The sequence below is a fragment of the Cynocephalus volans genome, chromosome 1 (genome assembly GCF_027409185.1).
Source record: "Cynocephalus volans isolate mCynVol1 chromosome 1, mCynVol1.pri, whole genome shotgun sequence".
Classification (NCBI taxonomy): Eukaryota; Metazoa; Chordata; class Mammalia; order Dermoptera; family Cynocephalidae; genus Cynocephalus; species Cynocephalus volans.
The window spans coordinates 135,208,254-135,234,892 of record NC_084460.1 but is presented as its reverse complement, the minus strand read 5'-3'; the positions used below and the strand labels follow the sequence as shown (position 1 = coordinate 135,234,892).

Sequence of the window (26,639 nt, the reverse complement as noted above, 5' to 3'; positions counted from 1 at the left end):
CTAGCACAATGAAGGAAGTAACAAAGACTAGGCAAGAGATAAATGAAAGAGAGAAAATAAATAAAAAAGAAAATAAACGAAATCAAAAGTTGGTTCATTTAAAAGATGAGCCAAATTGACAAACGTTTAGCCAGATGGACGAAGACAAAAAGAGGGAGGATCCAAATTGCTAAAATCGGAAATGAACGTGAGGATATTACTACCAATTCTATAGAAGCAAAAAGAATTTTAAGAGAGTACTATGAACAAGTACACACCAGTATATTGGACAACGAAGATGAAATTCACAAATTTCTATAGAAACTCAAAATCTACCAAGACTAAACCATGAATAAATAGAAAATCTGAATAGACCTATAATTAGTAAAAAAGATTGAATCAGTAATCAAAAATTCCCCAACAACAAAAAAGACCTAGAACTGATAGCTTCACCAGTGAATTTCACCAAACTTTTATAGAAAACTATCATCAATCCTTGCAAACATTTCCAACTGAAAAATTGAAGAGGAGGAAACACTCCTCCTTAACTCATTCCACGAAGCTGACACCCTGATTTCAAAGCCAGACACAAACAGCGCAACAAAAGAAACTGTAGACAAATATCCCTTATAACGCTGACCTAAAAAATCTTCAATGAAATACTAGTAAACTGAATTCAGCAGCATAATAAAAGGATTATACACCATGCCTACATGGGATTTATTCCTGCTTCAACATACAAAAAATCAATGTGATGCATAACATTAAGAGAATGAAAGGGGAAAAAAAAACTGGTGATTATCTTAACTGATGTAGAAAAAGCATGTGACAAAATTCAACATCCTTTCGTAATAAAAATACCCAACAAACTAGGACTGAGACTCAGCATAATAAAAGCCAAATGTAAAAATCCATAGTGACCATCATACTCAATGGTGAAAGACTGATAGTTTTCTCTTTAAGATCAGGAACAAGGCAAAGATGCCCGCTTTCACCACTTCTATTCAACATGGTACTGAAAGTCCCAGCCAGAGTGATTAGGCAAGACAAAGGATAAAAGGCACCAAAATTAAAAAGGAAGAAGTAAAATGATTTCTGTTCACAGATGATATGATCTTATACATGCAGAATACCCTAAAGATGCCACACGCACACACAAAACGTTAGAACTAATAAACAAATTCAGCAAAGTAGCAGGATACAAAGTCAACACACAAAAATCAGTTGTAGTTCTATACCCTAACAATGAACAATTTAAAAAGGAAATTAAAAAGACAATTAAATTTACAACAGCACCAAAGAGAATAAAATACTCAGGAATTAACTTAACCAAGGAGGTGAATAACTTGTACTATAAAAACTACAAAACATTTCTAAAAACTTTGAAGAAGGCCTAAATAAATGGAAAGGCATTGTCATGTGGATGACATTCATGGATTGGAAAACTTAATATTGTTAAGATGTCAATACTGCCAAAAGCAATCTATATATCTAATGCAATTCCTATAAAAATCCCAATGCCATTTTTTTGCAGAAATAGCAAAACGCATTCTAAAATTCATATGGAATCTCAAAGGAACCCAAATAGCTGAAACAATCATAAAAAAGAATGAAACTGTAGAACTCACACTTTCTGATTTCAAGACTTATTAAAATCATAGTAATCTGAACAGTAGGGCTGTAGACCAGTGAATATACAGTCCAGAAATAAACCCTCACATATACAGTCAAATCATTCTCAACAAGGGTGCCAAGACCATTCAATGGAGAAAAGAGAGTCTTTTCAACAAAAGGTGCTGGAAAACTGGATATCCACATGTGAAAGAATGAATTTAGACCTTCCTGACACTACATATAAAAATTAACCCCAAATGGATCCACACCTCAGTGTAAGACCTAAAACTATAAAACCCTTACAAAAAACACAGGACAAAAGTTTCACCGCATTAGATTTGGTAATGATATCTTGTATATGACACCAAAGACACAGGCAACAAAAGACAAAACAGACAAATTGGTCTTTGTAAAAATAAAAAATTTTCTGCATGAAAACCACTAGCAACAGAGTAAAAAGACAAATCATAGAATGGAAGTAAATTTTTGCAGATCATATATCTGATAAGGGATTACTATCCAGAGTATATAGAAAACTCCAAAAGCTCAACAAAAAACAACCCAATTCATAAAAGGCAAAGTACCTTAATAAATACTTTTTCAAAGAAGATATACAAATAATCAATAAGCACATGAAAAGATGCTCAATATCACTAATCATTAGGGAAATGGTAACCAAAACTATAATGAAATACCACCTCACATCCATCAGAATGGCTACTTTAAAAAAAAGAACCCAGAAAGTGACAAGTATCGGCAAGGATGTGGAGAAATTGGAAACCCTGCATACTGTTGATTGAAATGTAAAATGGTGCAGCCACTGTAAAAAAGAGTACAGTGATACCTCAAAAAGTTAAAAGTAGAATTAACATGTGATCCAGCAATTCCACTTTTGGGAATACACTCGAAAGCACTTAAAGCAGGGTCTCAAATCATCAAAAGAAGGTACACAAATGGCCAACAGATATATGAAAAAGTCTCAGCATGACTAACCATTAGGGAAATGCAAATTAAAACAACAATGAGATATCACCTGACACTTGCTACAATGGTTATCATCAAAAAGATGAAAGATAACAAGTGTTGGCAAGGATGCTAAGGGGATCCTTGTACACTCTTGGGGGGAATGTAAATTAGTACAGCTGTTATGGAAATGGCATGGAGAATTCTAGACAATTAAAAATAGAACTACCATATTACACACCAATCCAACTTCTGAGTATATACCTAAAGAAAATGAAATCAATATCTCAAAGAGACATCTGCACACCCATGTTCATTGCAGCATTAATCTTAATAGCTAAGATATGGACTAAAACTAAGTGTCCATCATTGAAAGAATTGGTATTGCTAAAATGGCCATACTACCCAGTGGATTTAATGCAATCCCTATCAAAATACCAATGACATTCTTCATAGAAATGGAGAAAACAATCCTAAAATTCATGTGAGACAAGGAAGATGCTGAAGAGCCAAAGCAATCCTGAGAAAAATGAACAAAGCTGGAAGCATCACACTACATGACTTCAAATTACTCTACAAAGCTATAGTAATCAAAACAGCATGGTTCTAGCATAAAAACAGAAACACAGACCAATGCAACAGAATAGAGAGACCGGGAATAAATTCATGCACTTAGAGCTAACTGATCTTTGGCAAAGGTGCCAAGAATACATATTTGGGAAAAGTTTCTTCAATAAATGGCGCCGAGAAAACTGGATATACACAGAAAGAGGAAAGAGACCTCTATCGCTACCTCTAAACCTCCACATCTCACCATATATAAAAATCAACTCAAAATGAATTAAAGACAAATGTAAAACCCAAAACTATGAAACTGCTGATGAAAACACAGAGGAAATGCTTCATAACATGGGCCTGGGCAAAGATTTTTAAATAAGACCTCAAAAACAACAAAAGCAAAAATAGATGAGTAGGATTACATCAAACTAAAAAGTGTTTGCACACCAAAGGAAAGTGTTAACAGGGCAAAGGGACAAATCTATACATCTGACAAGAGGTCAATATCAACAGCAAAGAAATACCCCATTAAGAAATGGGTAAAGCAGTTAAGATGGCTAAAATCCAAAAGACTCTGAACGATAAATGCTGGCGAGGTTGCGGAGAAAAAAGGAACTCTCATACATTGTTGGTGGGACTGCAAAATGGTGCAGCCTCTATGGAAAATGGTATGGAGGTTCCTCAAACAATTGCAGATAGATCTACCATACGACCCAGCTATCCCACTGTTGGGAATATACCCAGAGGAATGGAAATCATCAAGTCGAAGGTATACCTGTTCCCCAATGTTCATCGCAGCACTCTTTACAATAGCCAAGAGTTGGAACCAGCCCAAATGCCCATCATCAGATGAGTGGATACGGAAAATGTGGTACATCTACACAATGGAATACTACTCAGCTATAAAAACGAATGAAATACTGCCATTTGCAACAACATGGATGGACCTTGAGAGAATTATATTAAGTGAAACAAGTCAGGCACAGAAAGAGAAATACCACATGTTCTCACTTATTGGAGGGAGCTAAAAATTAATATATAAATTCACACACACACACACACACACACACACTCCCCCCCGTTTGGGGGGGGAGAAGATATCACAACCACAATTACTTGAAGATGATACGACAAGCAAACAGAAAGGACATTGTTGGGGGGGAGGGGAGGAGGGAGAAGGGAGGGAGGTTTTGGTGATGAGGAGCAATAATCAGCCACAATGTATATCGACAAAATAAAATTAAAAAAAAAAAAAAAATCCATCTCTCAAGCAAAAAAAAAAAAAAAAAAAGAAATGGGCAAAGGATTTTAATAGACATTTTTCAAAAGAAGTCATACAAATGGTCAACAGATATATGAAAAAATGCTCAACATCACAAAATCATCAGAGAAATGCAAATCAAAACCACAATGAAATATCTCACCCCAGTTAGACTGGCTATTATCAAAAAGAAAAAAAATGTTGGCAAGGATATGGAGAAAGAGGAATCCTTTACACACTGTTTGTGAGACTGTAAATTAGTACAGCCATTATGGAAAACAGTATGGGAGTTCCTCAGATAATTAAGAATAGAACTACCACATGATCCAGCAGTCCCACTACTGGGTATATTTACCCAAAAGAAATCAAGTCAGTATGTCAAAGAGATATCTGTACTCCCATGTTTATTATAGCACAATTTACAGTAGCCAAGATATGGAATCAATCTAAGTGAACAACAGATGAACAAATTTAAAGATTCTGTGGTATATGTACACAATGAAATACTATTCATCCATAAAAAAAGATGAAACCTGTCATATGTGGTGACATAAATGGATCTGGATGACATTATGTTGAGTAAAGTAAGCCAGACACAGAAAGACAAATACCGCATGATCTCACTTGTATGTGGAATCTAAAAGAGAAAAAGAAAAAAAAAAATGATTCTTGTAGAAGTAGAGAGTAGAATAATAGTTACCAGATGAAGGGAGGGGAGAAAGGTGGCAGGGAGGAGAAGTGGTGGACTAATAGGTACAAAACTACGCTTTCCACTCTAAGCGAATCATTGTGCAGTGTATACATGTATTGGAACAACACACTGCATCCCACAGACATGTACAAGTAAATGTTAAAATAAAAAATAAATAAAGTTGATATTTCTATAATATGTAAGTAAGAACAGCAGTTACCAGAGACTGGGGAAAGGAGGGGAAAAGGGGGGAAGAAAAATGGGGAGTGATTGGTCAAGGGGTACGAAATTACAATGACCTAAGAAGAATAAGTTCTGATGTTCTGTTACATAGTAGGGTAACTATGGTTAACAGTTAAGTTTTGTATAATACATAATAGCTACAGGAGAAGCTTTTGAAATGTTCTCACCACAAAGAAATGATAAATGCATGAGATGATGGATACACTAACTACTTGACCAGATTATTATATAATATATATATACCAAAACATCAAATTGTACCCTGTATATATGTACAATTACATGTCAATTAATATATATATATATTTTAAAAACACTAAATTTCTATTAAGAGGTGAATAGTTTTTAAGAATGTAGTATACATACACAATGAAAAACTATTCAGCCTTAAAAAAGGAAATCCTGTCATTTGCAACAACATGGATAAACCCCGAGGACATTGTGTTATGTGAAATAAGCCAGTTGCAGAAAGACAAATACCACATGATCTCACTCACACCTGGAACCTAAAAAAGTTGATCTCACAGAAGCAGAGAGTAGAAAGGTGGTTACCAGAGGCTGGGGATGGGGATTTTGGGAGATGTTGATTAAAAGATACAAAATTTCAGTTAGACAGGAGGAATAGTTCAAGAGATCTATTGTACTTCACGGCAACTAAGTTAGTAACAAAATATTACGTACTTGAAAATTGCTAAAAGAAAAAGGCAGGGTTTTGAAGAAGTATTTTCTATATCCATGTTCATAGCTGCATTACTCAGAATAGCTAAAATGTGGAGGCAACCCAAGTGTCCAACAACAGAAGAATGGATAAGCAAAATGTGGTATATACATACAACAACATATTATTCAGCCTTAAGAAGGAAGAGCATTCTGACACATGCTACAACATGAATAAATCTTGAGGACATCATGCTAAGTGACATAAGCCAGTCACAGAAAGACAAATGATTCAGCTTATAAGAGGTACTAAGAGTAGTCAAAATCATAGAGACAGAAAGTAGAACAGAGGTTCATAGGGGATGGGGGGAGGAGAGAACAGGGAGTTATTGTTTCATGGGTACAGAGTTTCAGTTTTGCAAGATGAAAGGAGTTCTGGAGAAGTATGGTGGTGATGGTGGCATGACATTATGAATGTACTTAATGCTGCTGAGCTGTATATTTTAAAATGGATCTTAAGATGGTACATTTTATATTATGTGTATTTTATCATAATAAAAAAATAGAAAAAAAAAAAAAAAAAAAACCACTATGGAGCTCTCCAGAAATTTAAGTTGCTGCTGTATTTATTTGACCTCTCTCTAAATGTTACTTCCCCATGGAGACAGTGCCTTTCCAAAGGAGAACTGCACTTTACAACTCTGCATGTATGAGGCATGGAGCTGAGCACCCTGCACCTGACATACCCTAAGAAAATATTGTGGCTGCTACTCCTGACAAAACACCTCATTTACATGTTGTTTGGGATAAAATACAGGTGAAATAATGTCTCTCTCTGAAAACATTAGCTAAAACTGTTAATAGAACATGACTAACTAATAAGATGGGTATCAGCTGGGATCCCCAAACAAACATTTTACCAAGTTGTTAAAAATGTAAGCACACAGTTTTCAAGGATAGAATGATCCTTCCCTTCTCTGCTCTGTGATCACACCACTCTTAAACACTTATACATTATGTTTTAATTCACTTTATGCCTATTTTCCACTTTGGATGGTGAAATCCTTGAAGACAGTAGCTATGCTTGGGATGTTGTTTATAGTAGCTGACACAGTGCTTAGCATTTACTTTTGGGACTAAATAATACTAAAGAATTACTGCCTATTAAAGGCAGAAATAGAAAATTCACTAGCCAAAACATCTAAAGACCAGGCCTGACAGAAGACAATACAATATACAAGGTAGATATTAGGGCCAAGAAATGAACGTGTGTGTGTGCGTGTGTGTGTGTGTGTGTGTGTGTGTGCGCGCGTGCGCAAGTACGCAAGCGTGTTTTAATTTAGGTGTATTTTTTATTGCTAATGGGACCTCAACTATTTACCTTCTGATAGAAGATATTCCAACATGCACAACTTGCATTTGTGCTTGTGGTGTTATTAAAACAAATTTCCCATGTAGTGTACTCTAAAAATTAGGTAAGTGCTTCAGTAAGCTGTTAAGGCGGCCAGAGGGATGGCAGTAGGAGAAAACACATCACAGTTCTGTTTTCTTTTATGGGTTGCTTAGTCTGCAGAGATTTATACAGTGACCCTTACTTTTTTTCCTTCCAAATCCATGTATCACTAAATGACAGTGATGTTTGACACTGGAAAGTGCATGTCTATAGACATTACCCAAACCGCATCTGCAGGAAACGAGTTTCAGAGTTTGCATTTATAAATTTTCTTATCTATCCCAGTCTAGCAAGAAATTGTAAAATCAATAACAATAATAATTTATTGTTTTAGGTTGGCCTTCATTAAAAGAGTGGTATACAACTGTGGAAATTTTTACCTTTTATTTATTTATTTTTCTTCCATGGTAACATTGTTGATTGTACATATCTTGTTGATTGTACATATTGTAAATATCAATATCTTTATGCAATAGGTGATGCTCAGGATATTAGTATATTCAACAACATACAATGTAATCATTTTTTGTGGCCCTTCAGAATATTTTGAAGGAAAATTTGTTTAATGTAAATGTGTACATTAATAAAAAAGAAAGATCTCAAATCAATAATCACCTGTGCACATTAAGAAACTAGAAAATGAAGAGCAAACTAAGCCCGGACATAGCAAAGGAAGTAAGTTATAAAAAATTAGAGCACAGATAAAAGAAATAGAAAATAAAAAAGAATAGAGAAAATCTGTTAAACCAAAAGTTGGTACTTTGAAAAGATCCACAAAATTGACAAACCTTTACCAAAATGGGCTAAGAAAAAAGAGAGAAGACTCAAATAACTAAAATCAGAAATGAAAGAGGAGTTATTATAATCAAATTTATAGAACTCAAAAGGATTATAAGAGAATGAACTATGCATAATTGTTGGTCAATAAATTAGATCACCTACATGAAATGAATAAACTCCTAGACTCACAACCCCTACCAAGACTGAATTACGCAAAAACATAGAGTCTGAACACAACTATAGCTAGTAAGATGCCAACTACTTAATACCTTTTTTACATTTTAAAAATCAATATAATTCCTTAATATAATCAAACATTAAACATCTTTAAATTTCTCCAATTCTCTCCCCCTGCCTCTTTCATTCTTACAATTGTTTTGCTTACATCAGGATCCAAACAAGATCTGTTTGTTGAAATGGTCGCTGTGTCAGGCGTCTCAAGTTTTCTTAATCTATAGGTTTCCACCTCGTCTACTTTTTTCCCCTTTACCCCATGAAGTTTCCCAAGGCTGGATTTTCTGGCTTCATTCCAGGAGTGTCATTTCACTTGTTCTACCATCTCCCGCATTTCCTGATGACTGGATGATGGATCCAGAGGTTTGGTCTCACTCAGGTTCGTTGCGGCTTCAGAGATATATTTTCTTACCACAGGAGACCCATTACATCTGATCATCTCTCTGTGACGTTAGCAGTCATTGATGACTATTTACTAGCTCCATTATTTCAATAGGCATTTGCAAAATACCGTATTCTAATTATTTTATTTCCTCTTTACTAGCTGGGATACTTCTTCACTAGACTAAAGTGTTCCCTCCTCAGCTATTTATGGTTACCCTCAGAAGCAATTCATATAGGAAAGACAGGATAAATGCTTGACTCTTCCCTTTTACTTACTAGTTTCAGAAAAATGAATTGCTTCCCTGTCATCTTCCAAAGAGACTGAGAGGTCCACTGTCATTACGGGTTTTTGTGGCTGTAAGATTCAGCTTATTTCTCTTTCACATTTGCATTTTTGTTCTACTGGGTTTTGTTCTTTCTTGTGTATTCAGGGTAGTGATTATCATTTTTTGGATTCCAGATGCATGACTTCCTTGAGGATTTCTTGCAGGGCTGGTTGTGTGGTGGTGAACTCCCACAGTTTTTGTTCATCTGGAAAATATCATTTTACATCAATTCTGAAGGATAGCCTTGCTGAGTATAGCATTATTGGTTGATGATTTTTTCTTTTAGTATTTTGAATATATCATCACATTTTCTTTTAGCTTGTAGAGTTTCTGTTGAGAAGTCTGCTGTTAGTCTGATGGGGGCTCCCTCATAGGTGACTTGATGCTTTTCTCTTCCTGCTTTTAGGGTTCTCTCTTTGGGCTTTGCCAGTATTCTATGATGTATTCGGGAGAGGATCTTTTTGGGTTGAATCTGTTTGGAGATCTTTGAACTTCTTGGATCCAAAGGTCCATATCTTTCCCTATATCTGGGAAGTTTTCTGTTACTATTTCATTGAATAAGTTTTCATGCCTTTTCCTTTCTCCTCCCCTTCTGGAACACCCATGACTTAAATGTTTGTGTGCTTAATTAAGGTTGTCTGCCAGCTCTCTTAGATATTCTTAATTTTTTAAAATTCTTTTTTCCTTTTTTTGTTTGCCTGGGTTATTTCAAAAAGACTATCTTCAATATCAGAAATTCTTTCTTCTGCTTGTTCTAGCCTGCTGCTTAAGCTATTGGTTGTGTTTTTTTATCTTGTTGAGTGAATCTTTCAGTTACATAAGTTCTGCTATATTCTTTTTAAAGTTAATAAACTCTTTGAAAATTTCCTCCTTCATACTCTGGATTTTTTTTTCCTCATTTCATTATGTTGTCTAACAGGCTTCTCATATCTCAGTGAGTTTAAGATTGTTGCTTGGAATTCCTTTTCAGTCATTTCAAGGGTTTCCTGCTCTTGAGGGTCTGGTACTTGAGAATTACTATAATTTTTTGGTGGTGTCATATTTCTTGGATTTTCATATTTCTAGTATCTCTATGTTGATATCTGGTCATCTGGTAGAGCAGTTGCTTCTTCTATTACTCTGGAGTGGGCTTTGACTCTCCTGTGTCAATGCAGTCTTGTCCGGCAGGCCACCTGCACGGTGGCTGTGACTACTGCTGTGGCATTGAGTAGCTTTTGCAGCAGTTGTGGCTATGGTGGTGGCTGTGGTGGGCCACCTGTGGAAGTGGTGTTTTCAGCATGCTCTACACCTGCTTCCAAGTGGAGGGGGATGCCCTCAGATCCTGCCTAGGACCTGGGTGCACTCCTTGCCTGCTTCTAAGCAGAGGATGTCACCGTCGGCTCATGTCCCGGGTGTGCTCTTTGCCTCAGGAAATTTTTAATATATAGTTTTAATGTGTCTTAATGAAGGTTTTAAAAATGCCCTTTCATCCAGATGTGAATTAAGGGTAAAGAGTAAAATTTCAAAACTTAAAATAGTAATTGCCTTCCAAAATACACTTTAAGGCTGGCCAGTTAGCTCACTTGGGAAAGTGTGGTTCTGGTAACAACAGGTCAAGGGTTAGGATCCCCATACCAACCAGCAACCAAAAATTAAATAAATAAATAAATAAATAAATAAATAAATAAATAAATAAATAAATAAAATACATTTTAAATATTTCCAACTACCTATGAAAACAGCCATGCAGATAACCCAAAATTTGTTAACTCTAAAATTATGTTATTACTTTAGCATCTTCAAGATAGGCTGATTTAAAAATTCAGTTTATTGCTGTAAAAAGTAAATGGCTGAAAGCATTCGTCTAATAGCCACAATTATAAAAGAATACGTATCTTGAGACTTTTGTTTGAAGAATCAACAAGCTTGTTAAATTAATGAGATAATCTGGGATTAATGCAAACAGAACTAAAGTCTCAATTTCTAAAACAAGTATCTGTGAGAAAAACTGTGAAAGGTTAATTTACTGCTAGCTATGTATAGAATTCTTTATTCAGATTTCTAATGCTTAAATTAACATGATTAATTTTTCCAGAGCCTCTTAAAACCAGGAAAAAATAATGGGAAATACTGCAATACCTTACTAAACATTTATCAAAAACAGTAACTTACAGAGCAGTCGACACAGATTTTTGCGTCTTAAAAATAAGAGAAATGCAACATTTTGGTTTCATACCTGTTCACACAATGTGCAATGACATTCATCAATTAGCCAAAGAAAGAAGCAGTAAAAGTCAACAGTAAACTACCAAATCAAAGCTTTGAGGTCTCCATCAAAATAAGAAAGCCTAAAACAGTTTATAAACTCAAAGCACCAGGATCATACAATGGAGAAAGTATTTAAATCAGGTCCATGCTTTCATGTAGTTCTGCATCTAAATAGATGATTTATTCTATTTTTCAAGACTCCTGAGATAGAAATTATACATCCATTCCCAGGGGACTGTTAAATACTACCTCCTCCTCTGTTGAATATTGTTTTATTTGTCATCACCCCTCTCATTTTTAGCTAAGGTTAACAGTCAGACACCAGACCCTTCCTAATCTGGTCCAAGGTGTGATCGTTTATCATCTATGTTTTTAATGGAAACTCTGGATTAGGGATAGCAAACTGGTTTCAACCGATAATGCCAGCTCCAGTGAGTTGGCAGTGATCTCTGGTACACTCCTGAGAAGGACTGTGAGGCCAATGCCACTTATCAGGAAGAGCTGCCATGATGGCTTAGAGTTTGTGGTGCATGCGACATGAGAGAGCCCCTATATAATTGAGGCCTATTTTCTATGCTCGTTTTTCACTTCTCAGAGTAGTCTATTTTAACTAAAGAAAAGAAAAGCAAAGTATTGTTAGTGGTGGTGAAGCTGCTACAATCCTTCTTTCCACTCTTTCTCTTGGTTTCTGGGTATGGTGGAGTGGGGTTGGACCAGTGTCATGTCATGGCTGTAGTCAGTGCCAGAAGTACATGTCAGCTGCTATCAGAATGCTTTTACTTCTTCACTCTACTTTAAGCACAGTAGGTGATACGGTAAAACTTCAGGAGTCTGCAGATTTGGTCCAATTCAGTCTAAATGTCAACTTCATCATTTGACCTGAAATGCAGCATTAAGTTCTCTAGTTCCATATCAGTCTTTAAGTGTGATGGGCCTCCTTAAGTTGCAAAAAAATTCCAGAACCACCACCCCCCACCTAAAAAACTACATGATGACAAAAAATAAACCATTAATTTAATAACACTTTGGAGTAATTTTATGTTACTACCCACAACTATATCTATATACATTTGAAAATCTGTAGCATATATATGTATGAGGCATTATGACATTTTAGACAATTACTGGTAGGCTTAGGAATTCAAGGGCTCCCTGGCATACTCTAAGGTCCCCTAGGGCATTCTTGGCTCACAGTACAGAACACCACATCATTCTACACATGGAGACTAGGAGGGATAAGGTTAGAAGTCTCATTATGATAAACCTTCAGAAAAAAAAACCACTAAGGAAAATTATGTTTCTTCTGGTTCTCTTTCCTCAGTAAGAAATAACATTTACCTTTTTTTTAGGTTTTATTTTTATTTAGCCATTGTCACTGCTTTTCTTTGGATACATTCCAGTTTCTTTAATTCTCTCTAAAATGTGGAAATCAAAACTAGACTTAATAATCTAATCTGAAGCACATTCATAAAGAGTTTTGTGTTATCATGGGCAATAACCTAGTAAGCTATGTATATCTTCCCAATACCTGGGTTAGGATACGTTGTCTTTGTACTCTCCTCACATTATTCAGACATAGATGAAGTCTATTGACTGCTTTAATGTTCTTGAAAGCCTAAATGTTTGTATTTAATTTGATATTAATACAATTTAATTATGATTGCATTTTTTCATAGATTAAAAGAATTAATATTTTTAAAATACATTTTATTGTGTATATTTAAGGTACACAACATGATTCATGGGATACATATAGGGAGTAAAAATGTTACTATAGTGAAGCAAATTAATATACCCATCATCTCACAGTTACCTATTTTTTTGTTTGTTTTTGTGGCAAGAGCAGCTAAAATCTAGTCATTCAACATGAATTCCATACACAGCACAATTTTATTATCAATAGTCCTCATGCCGTACATTAGATCTCTGATTACATTGTTTTATTTATTTATTTATTTATTCATTCATTCATTCATTCATTTATTTATTTATATTTTAAGCCACTAAGTTTTGAGGTCATTTATTACACAGCAATAGATGACTAATACAGGCTGTGAAATGACAAGTCTCTCCCCTAGTTTTCACCATCCAATTTCACCAGGAAATGGCAAATCCATTTACTCTGTCATTTATTCCAAAATCCAAGACTCAACTTTGGCTCTTCTCCTCCTTTCACAAACCATATCAGCAAATTCTTTAAGGCAGCTATTCCTTAAACCTGTATCACAAATCTGCCTTCTCTTTTCCATCTTCACTGCCACAACTCATACCCAAGCCACAATTGCCTCTTGGCTAAACTCCTGCAAGAGTGTCCTCACTGGTCTATTTCTTCATTTTTTACTTATTTTGTTTTTATTTATTTATTTATTCATTTTATTTTAACTTCTCAATGTACATTGTAGTTGATTTTTATGACCTTTTACCTGTTCCTCTTTCCTCCCCCCGCCACACCATATCTGTTCACTTGTCTTAACAAGTTCAAGGAATTGTTGTGATTATTGTGTCTTCTTCCCCCTGCCACCCTTTATTTGTTTTGATTATTGTTTTAAATTCAGAGTTGTTAAATATAACTTACTCTTCTTTACTAAGGCACACATAAGCAGGCTGGTGAAGAGAGTTTTGAGGTCTTGACTTTTTAATATGTTATTTGCAATATGGGTGAGATCCTCTGAGATATTTTAGCAAGAAACTTCATTGTAGGTGTAAAAAATATCATTATAATGACAACACAAGTGCAGACAGAAAGGAAGCGTAAGTGCTGCCAATGGTGATAATTCCAGTTACCAGGTGAAAGCAATGTAAATGGATACAATCTAAGAATGTAATTTTTTTCCAATAGAAGGCAATCAGAAGAACTCCTGAACCATCCCGTCATCTGCTGGGAGCTGACATGAAGTAATGATTTTAAACGGAGTATACATTGATGCCATAAATCAGTTAGACAAAAAGTCTGTATCATTGTTTAATGTTTTAATTGTTTCTAATTCCTCTCACAGCAAGCTTTTATCCAAAGCAATATTTTAACAGTATAGAGTTCTGTTGTTTCTGACAAATAATAAAATTACTAATGAACGTGGTTAACCAAACAGTAGATAAAAGGAAGTTTTTCTTTATAGAAGTATTAGACACAATAAAGAAAGAAAATAGGATAGAATTAGAATATAATTTTGGAACTTTTGAGGGATCTGAGCATTGAACATTAACTGCTAACATCATTAAAAGAAAGACAATTGGGGCCGGCCCCGTGGCTCACTCAGGAGAGTGCGGCGCTGGGAGTGCCGAGGCCGCGGGTTCGGATCCTGTATAGGGATGCCCGGTGCGCTCACTGGCTGAGCGTGGTGCAGACAACACTATGCCGAGGGTTGTGATCCCCTTACTGGTCAGAAGAAAAAACAAACAAACAAAAAAACAATTGGACAATATGTGCCTCCCAATGGAAGAACACACTACCACCTATAAACCATCTTAAAAAGAAAAACACACGGTATGATCAAGCTGCTAGTCTTCATTCTACCAATTTAAAAAAATAAACAGGATGGAAGAACCTGCTAAATTACAACCAGTAATGCAGTGAGCAAAATCTAGACTGTGAAAACTACAAGACAATCAACCCAGTTTTTCCTACAAATAAACGGCAAGAGAAAAGAAAACTGCAAGGAGAGAAAAGGAAAGACAGAGAGATGAGGATGAGGGTAAAGGGCCCTGTGAATTATATTATGATAGGAGATAATTAGAAATATAAACAATAGGCTGAATATTTTATGATATTATAAGGAGGTATTGATAATTTTTAGGTGTGATATTTGTACTCTAGTTTTTAACAAGTACCTACTTTTAGAAATGCATGCTAAAACACTTATAATTCTATAGTGTCTGGAATTGCCTTCTTCACCCAGTTGTAATAGAGCAGGTGGGAGTACGGATAAAATCAGTTTGCCCAGGGGTTGATTATTGGTGAAGCTGGATGATGGGTTTATGGGAGTTTCATTATAATATTCTCTTTAATTTTAATTTTGAAATTCCCCATATGTATTAGTTTGCTAAGGTTGCCATAATAAACTCCCACACACTGAATGGCTTAAACAACAGAAATTTATTTCCTCACTGTCCTGGAGGCTGGAGTCCAAGATCAAGGTGTCGGCTGATTTGTTTTTTCCTGACGTTTCTCTACTTTGCCTGCAGATGGCAACCTTCTTGCTGTGTCCCTACATGATTTTTTCTTTGTGTTTCCTTATCCCTGGTGTCTCTTTGTGTGTCCAAATTTCATCTTCTTACAAGAACACTGGTCAGATTGAATTAGGGCCCACCCTAATGACTCCATTTTAACCTAATTACTTCTTTAAAGGTCCTATCTTCAAATACAGTCACATTCTGAGGTAGCGGAGTTAGGGTTTCAACACACAAATTTGAGAGGGACAGAATTCAGTCTATAACGCCATAAGAAAAAATTTAAAGATAAAACAAAGTATAATATTTAAAATATAATATTTTTAAAAAATAGAATACGTAAAATCTGTAACTCCAAAAACTGAATTTAAAAAGAGGTATGAATTGGGCCAGCCCGTGGCTCACTCGGGAGAGTGCGGTGCTGATAACACCAAGGCCCCAGGTTCGGATCCCATATACGGATGGCCGGTTCGCTCACTGGGTGAGCGTGGTGCTGACCACACCAAGTCAAGGGTTAAGAGCCCCTTACCGGTCATCTTTAAAAAAAAAAAAAAAGAGGTATGAATTGTTTCTCAGGCTACATCTTCACATAAACTTGTTTCATATTTTCACGTTTTAATATTGACATAGGCCTCGGCCACTCAATGTGTATCCCTAGGAGATATGTTATATTTCATTTTTCCTGAAGTCCCTTCCTGAATCAATCTTAGAGACTAAAGTTCATCATAAGGGAAACAAAGTTTTATTGTGAGTAGCTAGCTATATCTAGGTACGAGAGCATTATTTATTTTTTAAAGGAAATATTCATCTAACAAGTATCTCTCACTTTCAAAATTATAAACAATCTGGGAAATTAATATGAGATAGGTGATAGCATAATTAGGAAAACTTGTTATTGATTAACTTTCCTCATCCAGTGTCCCATGTATTCACTTCTACCTCAGTGAAGGCTGCAATACATGATTTTCTTGTCCAATGCAATGAGATTTATATAAAATCATAGATAAAATACTAGCTAGACTTTACATCAATCTGGAGAGATAACATATTAGTAAAAAGTATTAGATTCAAAAAAAGGTCCTGACAGTCTAAAAGAATAGGGTCTAATAAGATGATAAAATCTAATAGGGATAAACACGATTCTACTCTAGGATCCAAAAATACTTACTGGAAAAATTGAGTAAAGAGAGTTACGGCTTTACAAGAACACATATTAAAATTTTTGTTTAAACCTCTGACTGGTAATGAAAACACTGTGGGTCAATAATGTGCTTACTGAGAGCTAATATATTATTAAGCTGCACCAATAGGATTACAGCAACTCAGAAGGTGTTGATCCCATTTCAGTCAAGGATCTTCAGGTTTCATCTGGAATATTTTGTTTCTACACAAAACACTTTAGAGTAAAATGTAAGAATGGTGAATATATTTAATACCATGTCAAGCAAAGAACAGAAGTTGGAATGTTAGGATAACACAAGAGTGAAGAGAGACATAAAGCTTGTCTTCAAACATCTGGAGGGCTGTCACTTGGAAAGTTTTTAGGCCTATCTTTCATGGCCCCAAGGGGGAAGATAAGTTGGCCTGGCTAACTTCTCATCCGTCAGGAAATATTACTTCCTCAGAGAGGCCATCTCTGGCCTCTAGACTGTGAGCTCCAAGCCAGTGGCTTCTTCTCTGTTGGGCACCAACCCCATTTCTAATTGTCAAATTGTTAGACCTGTGTCTTCATCTATTCAGGTTACCGTAACAAAATACCATAAAGTTGGTAGCTTATAAACAACAGAAATTTACTTCTCACAGTTCTGGAAGCTGGGAAGTCCAAGATCAAGGCAGTGGTGGATTCAGAGCTTGGTAAGGGCTCACTTATTGGCTCATAGATGATCACTTCACTGTAACTTCACATGGCAAAAGGGGTGAGGGATCTATCTTGGGCTTATTTTATAAGGGCACTACTCTGCTTTCATGGTTTAATCATCTCCCAAGGATCCCACCTCTCAATACTATCACCTTAGGGGTTAGGATTTCAATATATGAATTTTGGAGTGACACAAACATTCAGACCATAGCATTCTACTAGATTGTAAGCTCCCAGAGAGGACAGACCATGTTTAATTTGTTAGTCCTAGAACACGCATGCCTAGCACAGATGAATAAATGAAAAAAGACATGAGAAATAGATTTGGATTTAATATGTGCTGTGCAGAGATCCATGGGTTAGCTCAAGAGGTAGCAATTTTCCATTAATGGGAGGCCCTCTCTGAGACTTAAAATGGCAGGGAGGCAAAGGGGACTAAAAATGACTGGACTAAATGATTTTTAGCCTTGTTGTCAACTGAGCACCTATGATTTGAATTCTGCTGAGAAATGTCACGCTCATTATACCATAGATTTCATTTTTGCTCATAAATTCAATTCTGATCCGTTCTGGAAAAGTTTAGCAATAAATTTCTATGTAATTGCTTCTGTTCAAACCCAAATTTCATTTGATGTTTCTCCCCATTTTTGCTTTCTCCTTCTTTCCCTACTCTCCAAAGTTGATGATTAATATTTCCATTTTATTGTAAGGATGCATAAAGCTTCAGAAAACACAGTGGCAGACAGTGAGGTGAGGTCAGACTGAGAGATGAGAAAAAGATTTCTGAGATTCTTAGCATCAATTGTGCCCAAAGTAAATGCAGATTTGATAAATAACACAAAATCATTACCTCTCCATTTCCCTTTCTGTTGACTCAATTTTTATGAGGGCCCAATTTTCCATAGAAAATACATCAGATTTACAGAAAATACAAAGATTGCATCTTTTATTCATAAGGCAAAAACATCTTCTCAAATACTTCTCATTAAAATTGTGCACCCTGTAATACTGGCTTTCAGAGTATTAGTCAAGCATTACATAACATTGGTTATTAATGAGCAAAGGCCTTGAATTGAAGGCCCATCTCTTCAGAAGCTAGTGAGACTATCAATTTTGACTTTGGTTACTTGATTTAGTTAGATAATGAAGTCTGAGGATAAAGTTGTAAGATATGTGGACAATATATGTGCTGGCTACCCTTTTTCCATCCTTAGCCTTCCTTCTAGGGGAATATTGTGAAAGTATCCTTTAGTCCGAAATCAGTTCATATACAATTGTGGAGTTAGGAAAACAATATGTTATTCATCAGTAATAATAAAAATAAAAATATAACTTTATTACATCCACTGAGAAGGTTTTGAAAAAGTCAGGTAGATGGGATAGGGATCGGGAATTACATAAGTGAGGGGAGGGCTGGCAAGTGGTGCCCTAGAGCTGAGAGCACCGCTGTTGGGAGGGCTCCCCCACACCAGGCAAAGGAGCTCAGACAGCACCCCCCCAACAGGACTGTGCATGACTCTCGTAAGTGTGGGCTGGATGGAGATAATTTATCTGACTTTCAATTTAATGCCTACCTCTTTCTGATGACTTCATTTCTTATGCTAAGGATGAAGAAGACATGGAAGGAATTACAGAGACGATATGAGCAGAATGGGAAGTTACACAATTTTCAAGTGCTTAATGTTTTCCTTTTGTACTGCATCATGCTAGCATTTAAAGACCAGGGAGTAGAGGATTGATTTATACCTCACTATGTCTATATTTACGTTTATGTTTATATTTATACCTTCCTATGTTTTCTACAGCTTTAAGCAAATCCTGCCAAATAATGCACTCATTCCTATGTTCAGTATAACTTCCAACATGGCTCTTAAAAAATAAAAAGATACATGAAAAGGTATTCCTGTCATAAGAAAAATCACGTGGGTGTACTCTTCAAAGCAGTGTTTCTCAAACTTGAATGTGCATACAAATTTACCTGGAGATCTTGTGAAAATACAGATGTTAATTCAGTAGTTCTCAGATGAGGCCTGAGTTTCTGCATTTCTAACAAGCTCCAGATGCTGCTGATGCTGCTGATCCACAGATGACACTCTGAGTAGGTTTTAGACCAATGACACGAAAATCCAGCTTTGCTGGGAAATATGTACCCTCAACCTCATCCTCCCTTTAATTTTTTCCCCGGAGTTCTTCAGTCTTCCCTGTCTCGCTCATCGCAAAAAAATTTTTAGGTCCAAACAGGGTGGTACAAAAGAAAAGAAATTATTTTAAAATTACAACTTCAAGCAGAGCAACAGTAAGATCTGAAGGTATCTCAAGGGTAGAGACATTTTTTGATATGCATGAATTACACATACTTCATGCAAATCACCAAACAAATGCTCAAGCCTCTCTATTTATTTCCATAAATGAAGTCCTATGTCTGTGTAACTTAAAAGAAGTTTATTTAATTAATGCACAGCACACCATCTCATTGTTCAGGTATCTCTGGGGATTGAGGTAATCTGAATGTCAAATTGTTCAGATAACTGAATTTTATCTTTTTAAGTTCTCAAACACATTTATTTTAGTGATTTTTAATTGAAATACTTTTGGAATTAACATACTGAAGAATTTATAGATATACAAGACAAAGCTTAACATATCTACAATCACCCAAGGCCAATAATTATTATTCTATGGCATGATATAACAATGCTATAAGAGCTACTAAAGTCTATGTGGCACTATCTGCTCCTACACATATGTGCTCCTACAGAGGAATCTCAGAGTGTCCTCTGAGGGTTTCTCAATCCATTTGGAGCAAACTTCTGTTTCCTCCCTCCTTGGTCAGCTGCTACTTCACACTGCTCTCATTTCTCCCCTTACAATTCCTAATCTACTGCTTTGTTCTTCACATGATATTCTGGGAAAGATTCTGAAACTTGTCCCCTTCTCACTTCTCTAATGTTTTTTCAAATTTTTATTCATTCATTTATTTATTTTTTCTAAAAGATGACCAGTAAGAGGATCTTAACCCTTGACTTGGTGTTGTCAGTACCATGCTCTCCCAAGTGAGCCACAGGCCAGCCCTCACTTCTCTAACATTTTTAAAGCAGGAGCTCTCTTGTGGGGCTTTGGGTTACTGGTTGCCTGAATCAGTGCAATCATTTTATTGTAAGGAAATCACATGAGTTGATCCCTTTTTAAATATCTCTCACCATGACTACTGAATACTCACTGATCCCGGTGTCCTTACAGTACTGGACCAAGTACTGTCCCATGACTTTCAGTAGATGATTATACTCTTGGACATTGAGAAATTGCTGTTTATTATGGGATGGTTCCATGATCTCCAAGGGTACATTAACAACTCCAACCACACCTGCACCAAGTCTAAAAAAAAAATAAATGCATATACAAATTTTGTAAAATTTGGCTAAGCAAAAACAAAAATCAAATAAATCCTGGTCATCTGAAATTAATTTTTTCAAAAATAAGTGCATTTGTTTGGTCTGGACCATATCCAAGTTTAACAAGTTAACTTACAGTTGTATTTTGTCATCACAAATCTATGGTGATCCCAGGTACATTTGATCCCATAATCCAAAATCAATTTCGCACATCATTACTGTATTAATAGACTCTCTATCCAAATTAATAGACATGGGGAGTCAGGCGAGTGGGAAGGAGAGGCCTTTTAGCATTAAACACCAGTAACGATGCTTTACTACAATAACCTGGCATGACTCTCTTAATGAGCCACTTCCTTTGTCCTCATTTCATCTGTCAGGTTGGGTTTCTCCCCATCACTGCAGAGGTCCACAGGATGCTCAGTGAGTTCTACCAAGGGAACATAAGGGTTGAGTTATCCCAGAGGATAATAGGTATCTGATGTTAACCTGATGGATAAACTCAGTTTTTTTTCACGTTCTTAGGGGCACATGATGTACACACCTGGGATATTCTGCTTGGTGATGTAACCTGTATCAGGAAAGAGCATCCAGTTGTCTAGTGCTGCAGGGCTCCCCACTGTCCTCGGCATGGCACACAGATCAAGCCTTCCCAATTTGGGGCCTCTGCCTGCCATGTTTTTCACCACTTTTCTCTTCCACCCTGTCTTCCCTCCACTATTCATTCTGTAAGTCTAAATTTGGGCATCACTTCTTCTGGGGAGCCTGACTTGACTTCCCTCAGTTTGATTTACTGCCTTTTCTAAATGCTCTTTTTATACCTGATGTTCACCTCTAACACAGTATTCATTTACTCATTCATTCAAGCTCAGCACCTGGCCCTGTTCCAGGAACTGGAAATACAGTGATAAACAAGAAATACAAGGTCTCTACTTATAAAGTTTCTCTTCCACAGAAAGGTGAAGGCATGATACCAATTAACAGAAAAATGTACAAGATCATTTCAGATGGTGATAAGTGTTATGAGAAAAATTAAGTAGGTGCTGTAATATGAAGGTGGAGAGGGGAGACAGCAGGAGTCAACGTTAATTAGACAGTCAAGGAAGACCTGCCTGTGGAAGGGACTTCAATGCTCATGACTAAATGGTATGCTAGGGCCAGCAATAAGAAGACCTGAGGACAGAAGGTTCAAGGCAGGGAAATGGCAAGTGCCAAGGCCTTAAGGCAGGAATGAGCTTAGGAGTTCTAAGGTGCAGGAAATGCAGAAACGGTGAGGTATAGGTATTGGTGGGGTCCCAGAGCCAGGCAGAGGCCAGATCACCAGAAGATAGCGGTGAGCAGTTCCATTCTAAATGACTGGAGGTATAAGCAAGAGAGCCAACTAATTTAGGTTTTAATAGACCATTCTTACTGTTTTCATACAATATAAAAAAAAAAGTGTTCATTTATATGCTTATTCCTTCCACTGGACTATATGTTTCTTGCAAAGGGTAGTATGTCTTAACCGTTTTGTCTGCAGAGCTCAGTACAGTACCTGGAATGTGATACTGCAATATGAGTGCTGGCTGAATGAACAATGAACGGATTGCTAATTCGTTGAGAGTGAGAAAGCAAGATGACAAATGCTCCCCTGACCCATTCTACTGGTCAGGTTATCTTGTCTGAATCTTTCCTTCTCTAAGGTATCTCTTCAGGACTCTACATAATTGACAAAAGCAGCCAGCAGAGTTTCAGATCACTAGGAAAGCACCAGCATGCATTACTCTGGAATCCAAATAGGCTGGAGAGTTTTATTAATATAATCTCATGTGGGTAACTGGCAAGACTTCATACATGGGTGCGCTGTACATGTTAAGAGGGTTGCTTTACAAGACTGTATTTTTCTTTTCTTTCCCTTCTAAAATGTCTTTAATAGGTTTTTGTTATTTTTATCAAGTTTTGATTGTTTGTTTGTTTGTTTTGCATGGCTACCCAGTATAGAAACCAAACATTGGACCTTGGTATTACCAGCACCACACTCTAACCAACTGAGTAACTGGCCAGACCTTTTTTGGAGGGAGGGGGGTGAGGGGATAGAGGGGCTTGTGTTATTTTTAAACTGGTAAAACATTAAAAACTTAACCCAAATACATGGCACAAAGAATGGTGAAACATTAACTTGTTCAAGACATGCATTAAAAAATGTTCCTAAAGTGTGCTTTTTCTTTAGCACATGCACACAGCTTCATCGATATTATAAATTAGGCAGATTAATGCCTGCACATGGACAGGAAGAGTGAACAGAGAATGTGACACCTGCTCCCATTACGATTAATCATTCATTTCACTCCACAGAATCTTACTGCAGCCTTCCTCTTCCTGCTTATGCGTCTGAAAACGAAAACATACTTACAAGGACTTCAGTTTCAACTGTGGGCCCACTTTCTCATGCATTTTGATCAAACGGTTATTACTATAAATGAACATTCCAGCTTGGCTTTGGTTTTCTATGTTCACTCCAAAGAATAAGGAGAGCGTTCTTGCTTTTTTAAATTCTCTAGAATTATATTTAGAATAGAAAAGTTTAAAAAGAAGTTTTTATTTAATAAAAATATACACTTTACAAAACTGCTAGTAATTAAACTCAGAAGGTAAACATCAAAGGAATATATGTACAAAATATCCAGATATTTTGTAACTAGTGGGTACACTCATTATCTCCATACAGCCAAGTATTCTGCATAAACATGATGCCAAAAATTTTAGCAGTAAAACACAGCATTCATTGATTCAAAAACAAGTCTGCCAATTTAAATTTACAAGAACTAGAAAATGCCAAAAGACTTCTGAAATGTTAACTGGTCTAATGTGTACATTGCAGCACTTTTGAAAAATGATGAAGTGGCTATTTTAAATTTTCGGTATTTCTAACACTGGATGTGATTTCTAACTTTCAGCATGTTCTCAAGTCTCTAAATATTCTACATAGATTGGAATGTGCCAAAAGATATTCTTTAGCTTTCTCTCTAACATTTTCCAAAATCAAAAGCAAATAAAAATGAAATAAAACAAGTTTATAAGGGCAACAGATATGAGCTTCCCTTTCTGACTCTGCCCTTCTATACTATGTTCCGTGCGAGTTTTCTTTTAAAAGTATAAAAATAGAAATTCAGAAATAGCAGAATATGCTAGAAACAACTATAGTAACAGGTGGTTGCTGGGAGCTATGCAAGTGCCTGGATGTAAGCAGCAGATCTGACTTCAAATACAAGCTCGTCTTTTTTTTTTTTTTTTTTTTTTTGTCGTTTTTTCGTGACCGGCACTCAGCCAGTGAGTGCACTGGTCATTCTTATATAGGATCCGAACCCGCGGAGGGAGCGTCGCCGCGCTCCCAGCGCAGCACTCTACCGAGTGTGCCACGGGCTCGGCCCCAAGCTCGTCTTTGTAATAACCATGTGACTACGGATGAGCCGAATTAAACCTTCTGTCTCATCTGAAAAATGGGAATAATAGCTACCTAGCCATTTGGAAATGAGAACTAAATGAGAACCTAGCCACCAGTCATGAGAACTAAAAGAGATAATGGTAAATACAAAACTGGAACACATAACTGGAACATAACAAATGTTCTTTTTCTTTCCCAACAAAGAATGGCACCAAATAGACTTCTTCCTCTGCACTCACCCTGTAGTTTACCTCTCTCCATAAATATGACCTTTTCTTTTCACATTAATGACCATGTGCTATTACAGACATGATAGACTTATTGGGCTGATTAGACACATCTACCATTAAAAGACAATGATAAAGTTCTATCAAACCTTTCTAGGTGAATATGATACACAAAGCACATCAGACTTTCTGAGGAAGTTATCTGACATGGGTTGATATATTACATATTTATTAAATGCACATAGATCTGAGGTTAAACATATATGGATCAAACCTTTTTTCAAAAATCTGTACTCAATAATGAGATCCTAAGTCTTCAACAGAAAAGAGTACTGACTGTGTAAAAGACCCCAAAACAGGGTATGACAGATGATGACATAATCACCCTGAGATATCAGGTGGCATACTGATTGTCTTCAACTTTTTAAAAAAACAGTATTTTGCTATAAAAACAAGTTCACATGGCAACTGGCATTATTATTAAGATACAGGTTGGTCACTTTTTACACATTTCACTGTGATTGGAAGAAAGTCACCAACAAGGTTTTTCTTTCTGAAAACTTTAGAGAGGCTTCTGCTTTCCAATTATAATTTCTATGACATTTATTAAAATTATTCTGATAAAAACAAAAGTAACATTTCAAATTTATTCGTTTTGATAAATGCATAATTAACATTTAAAATTTAAGTTCTGAGGAAAGTTATGGTTATATAATAGTGCATAGTTCACCAAAAATAATGTCAAAAACTAATTAAACTAAAAATAATAGTTTCTCAAAGACAGAGCAGTTTTTAGAGTCTGACCTCACTTGAGCAGCAGTGATTATTTTTAGTTTAATGTTTTTAGCACCTTAGATGGGGAGCAAGTCAATCTTACACATATAAAAATTTGCTTTTGTTAACATAGCCTTGCTATTTTTATCTTAACTATGTATAAATGACACATTTACTTCAAACACTATTTCCCATCTTAAATTTTAAGCTAAAGGAGGAAACTGGGACCAACCCTCCAGAGTTGAAGTGACAACACCAAGGTAAAGTGAAGTCATCAGCTGATCCCCTGGATGGTTCACTTCCTCATCCAAACTATAGTAACAGGAGGTAACCTTCATCCAGCCCAAACAATCAAATGCAGAACTAGTTTTTCACTTTTTTCCAGAAGTTTTAACATTATGCAGACATATATGTGTACATGCAAATATATACTTAAAAAATATTTTGCATTGCTTATCTTGTTTGGGGGACCTTGACCGTACTGGGATTAGTATTATAAAATGTCACAAGCTGAAAAAGAGAAATTGTCACAATGACTACCAAATCTTTCTACTGAGAAGTCAGAATTTGCTTTAACATAGAGCAGAGGATTCTGCAAACAGAAATCCTTAGGTCTTACCTCCGTTTCTCTGTAAGATTCTTATGTTTTGCTTCCACATCTTTCAAAGCTTTCTGTAGTACATCCTGAAGAAGTACATTTGGTTGGGAGAGAACATAACACCATTGAATTAAAGAACGTCATGTTGATATTATCCTATTATCCAAATGTTTCAAGGGTACTAATAATAGGTCACATTAACTACTGCAATTTTACCATGGTAGATACTCAATAAACACTTGATAACTCATTAAGTTCCAATAGATAAAATAATAAACCAAATCCCAGCCCACTGCTCTTTTTCACACATATTCAGATATCCTCTCTGCCTTTTAGACAAAGAACTGTTACTCCCTATGATGGCACAATGGCTTTGATGCAAATTACATGAAAAATTGGGCAAGTTAATCAATGCACCTAGGCTCTGGCTTTTGTCTGTGAGAACAGGAAATGCTCAATTACGTGATCACTATAGCATCTTTCAGGGGGAAAATAAAGGTAATTAAAAAATTGTGTTAGGGGCTGAGCCCGTGGCGCACTCGGTAGAGTGCTGCGCTAGGAGCGCGGCGACGCTCCCGCCGCGGGTTCGGATACGGGCTCGGATCCTATATAGGACTGACCGGTGCACTCACTGGCTGAGTGCCGGTCATGAAAAAAAAAAAAAAAAAAAAAAATTGTGTTAGTAGGCAAAAGAAAACGTTTTCTTCATATCAAATTCTGGATACCTCTAACTAATACTTCCCAAACTTTCCCTTTATAGGATAACCCATCCTAGGCTTTTTTCCTTTCAGAGTGCTCCAATGCCACTG

At 36.2% G+C, this 26,639-nt stretch overlaps 1 protein-coding gene across 1 annotated transcript in view; it reads right to left on the bottom strand.

Annotated features, from left to right (window-relative positions):
* MORC1 (MORC family CW-type zinc finger 1) overlaps nucleotides 1-26,639 on the bottom strand; it is a 175,321-nt gene that overhangs the window by 79,977 nt on the left and 68,705 nt on the right. Inside the window, 3 exon segments of the mRNA XM_063113301.1 lie at nucleotides 20,636-20,790; nucleotides 23,200-23,343; nucleotides 25,852-25,916. Of these exon segments, the coding sequence (XP_062969371.1) occupies nucleotides 20,636-20,790; nucleotides 23,200-23,343; nucleotides 25,852-25,916 (364 nt within the window).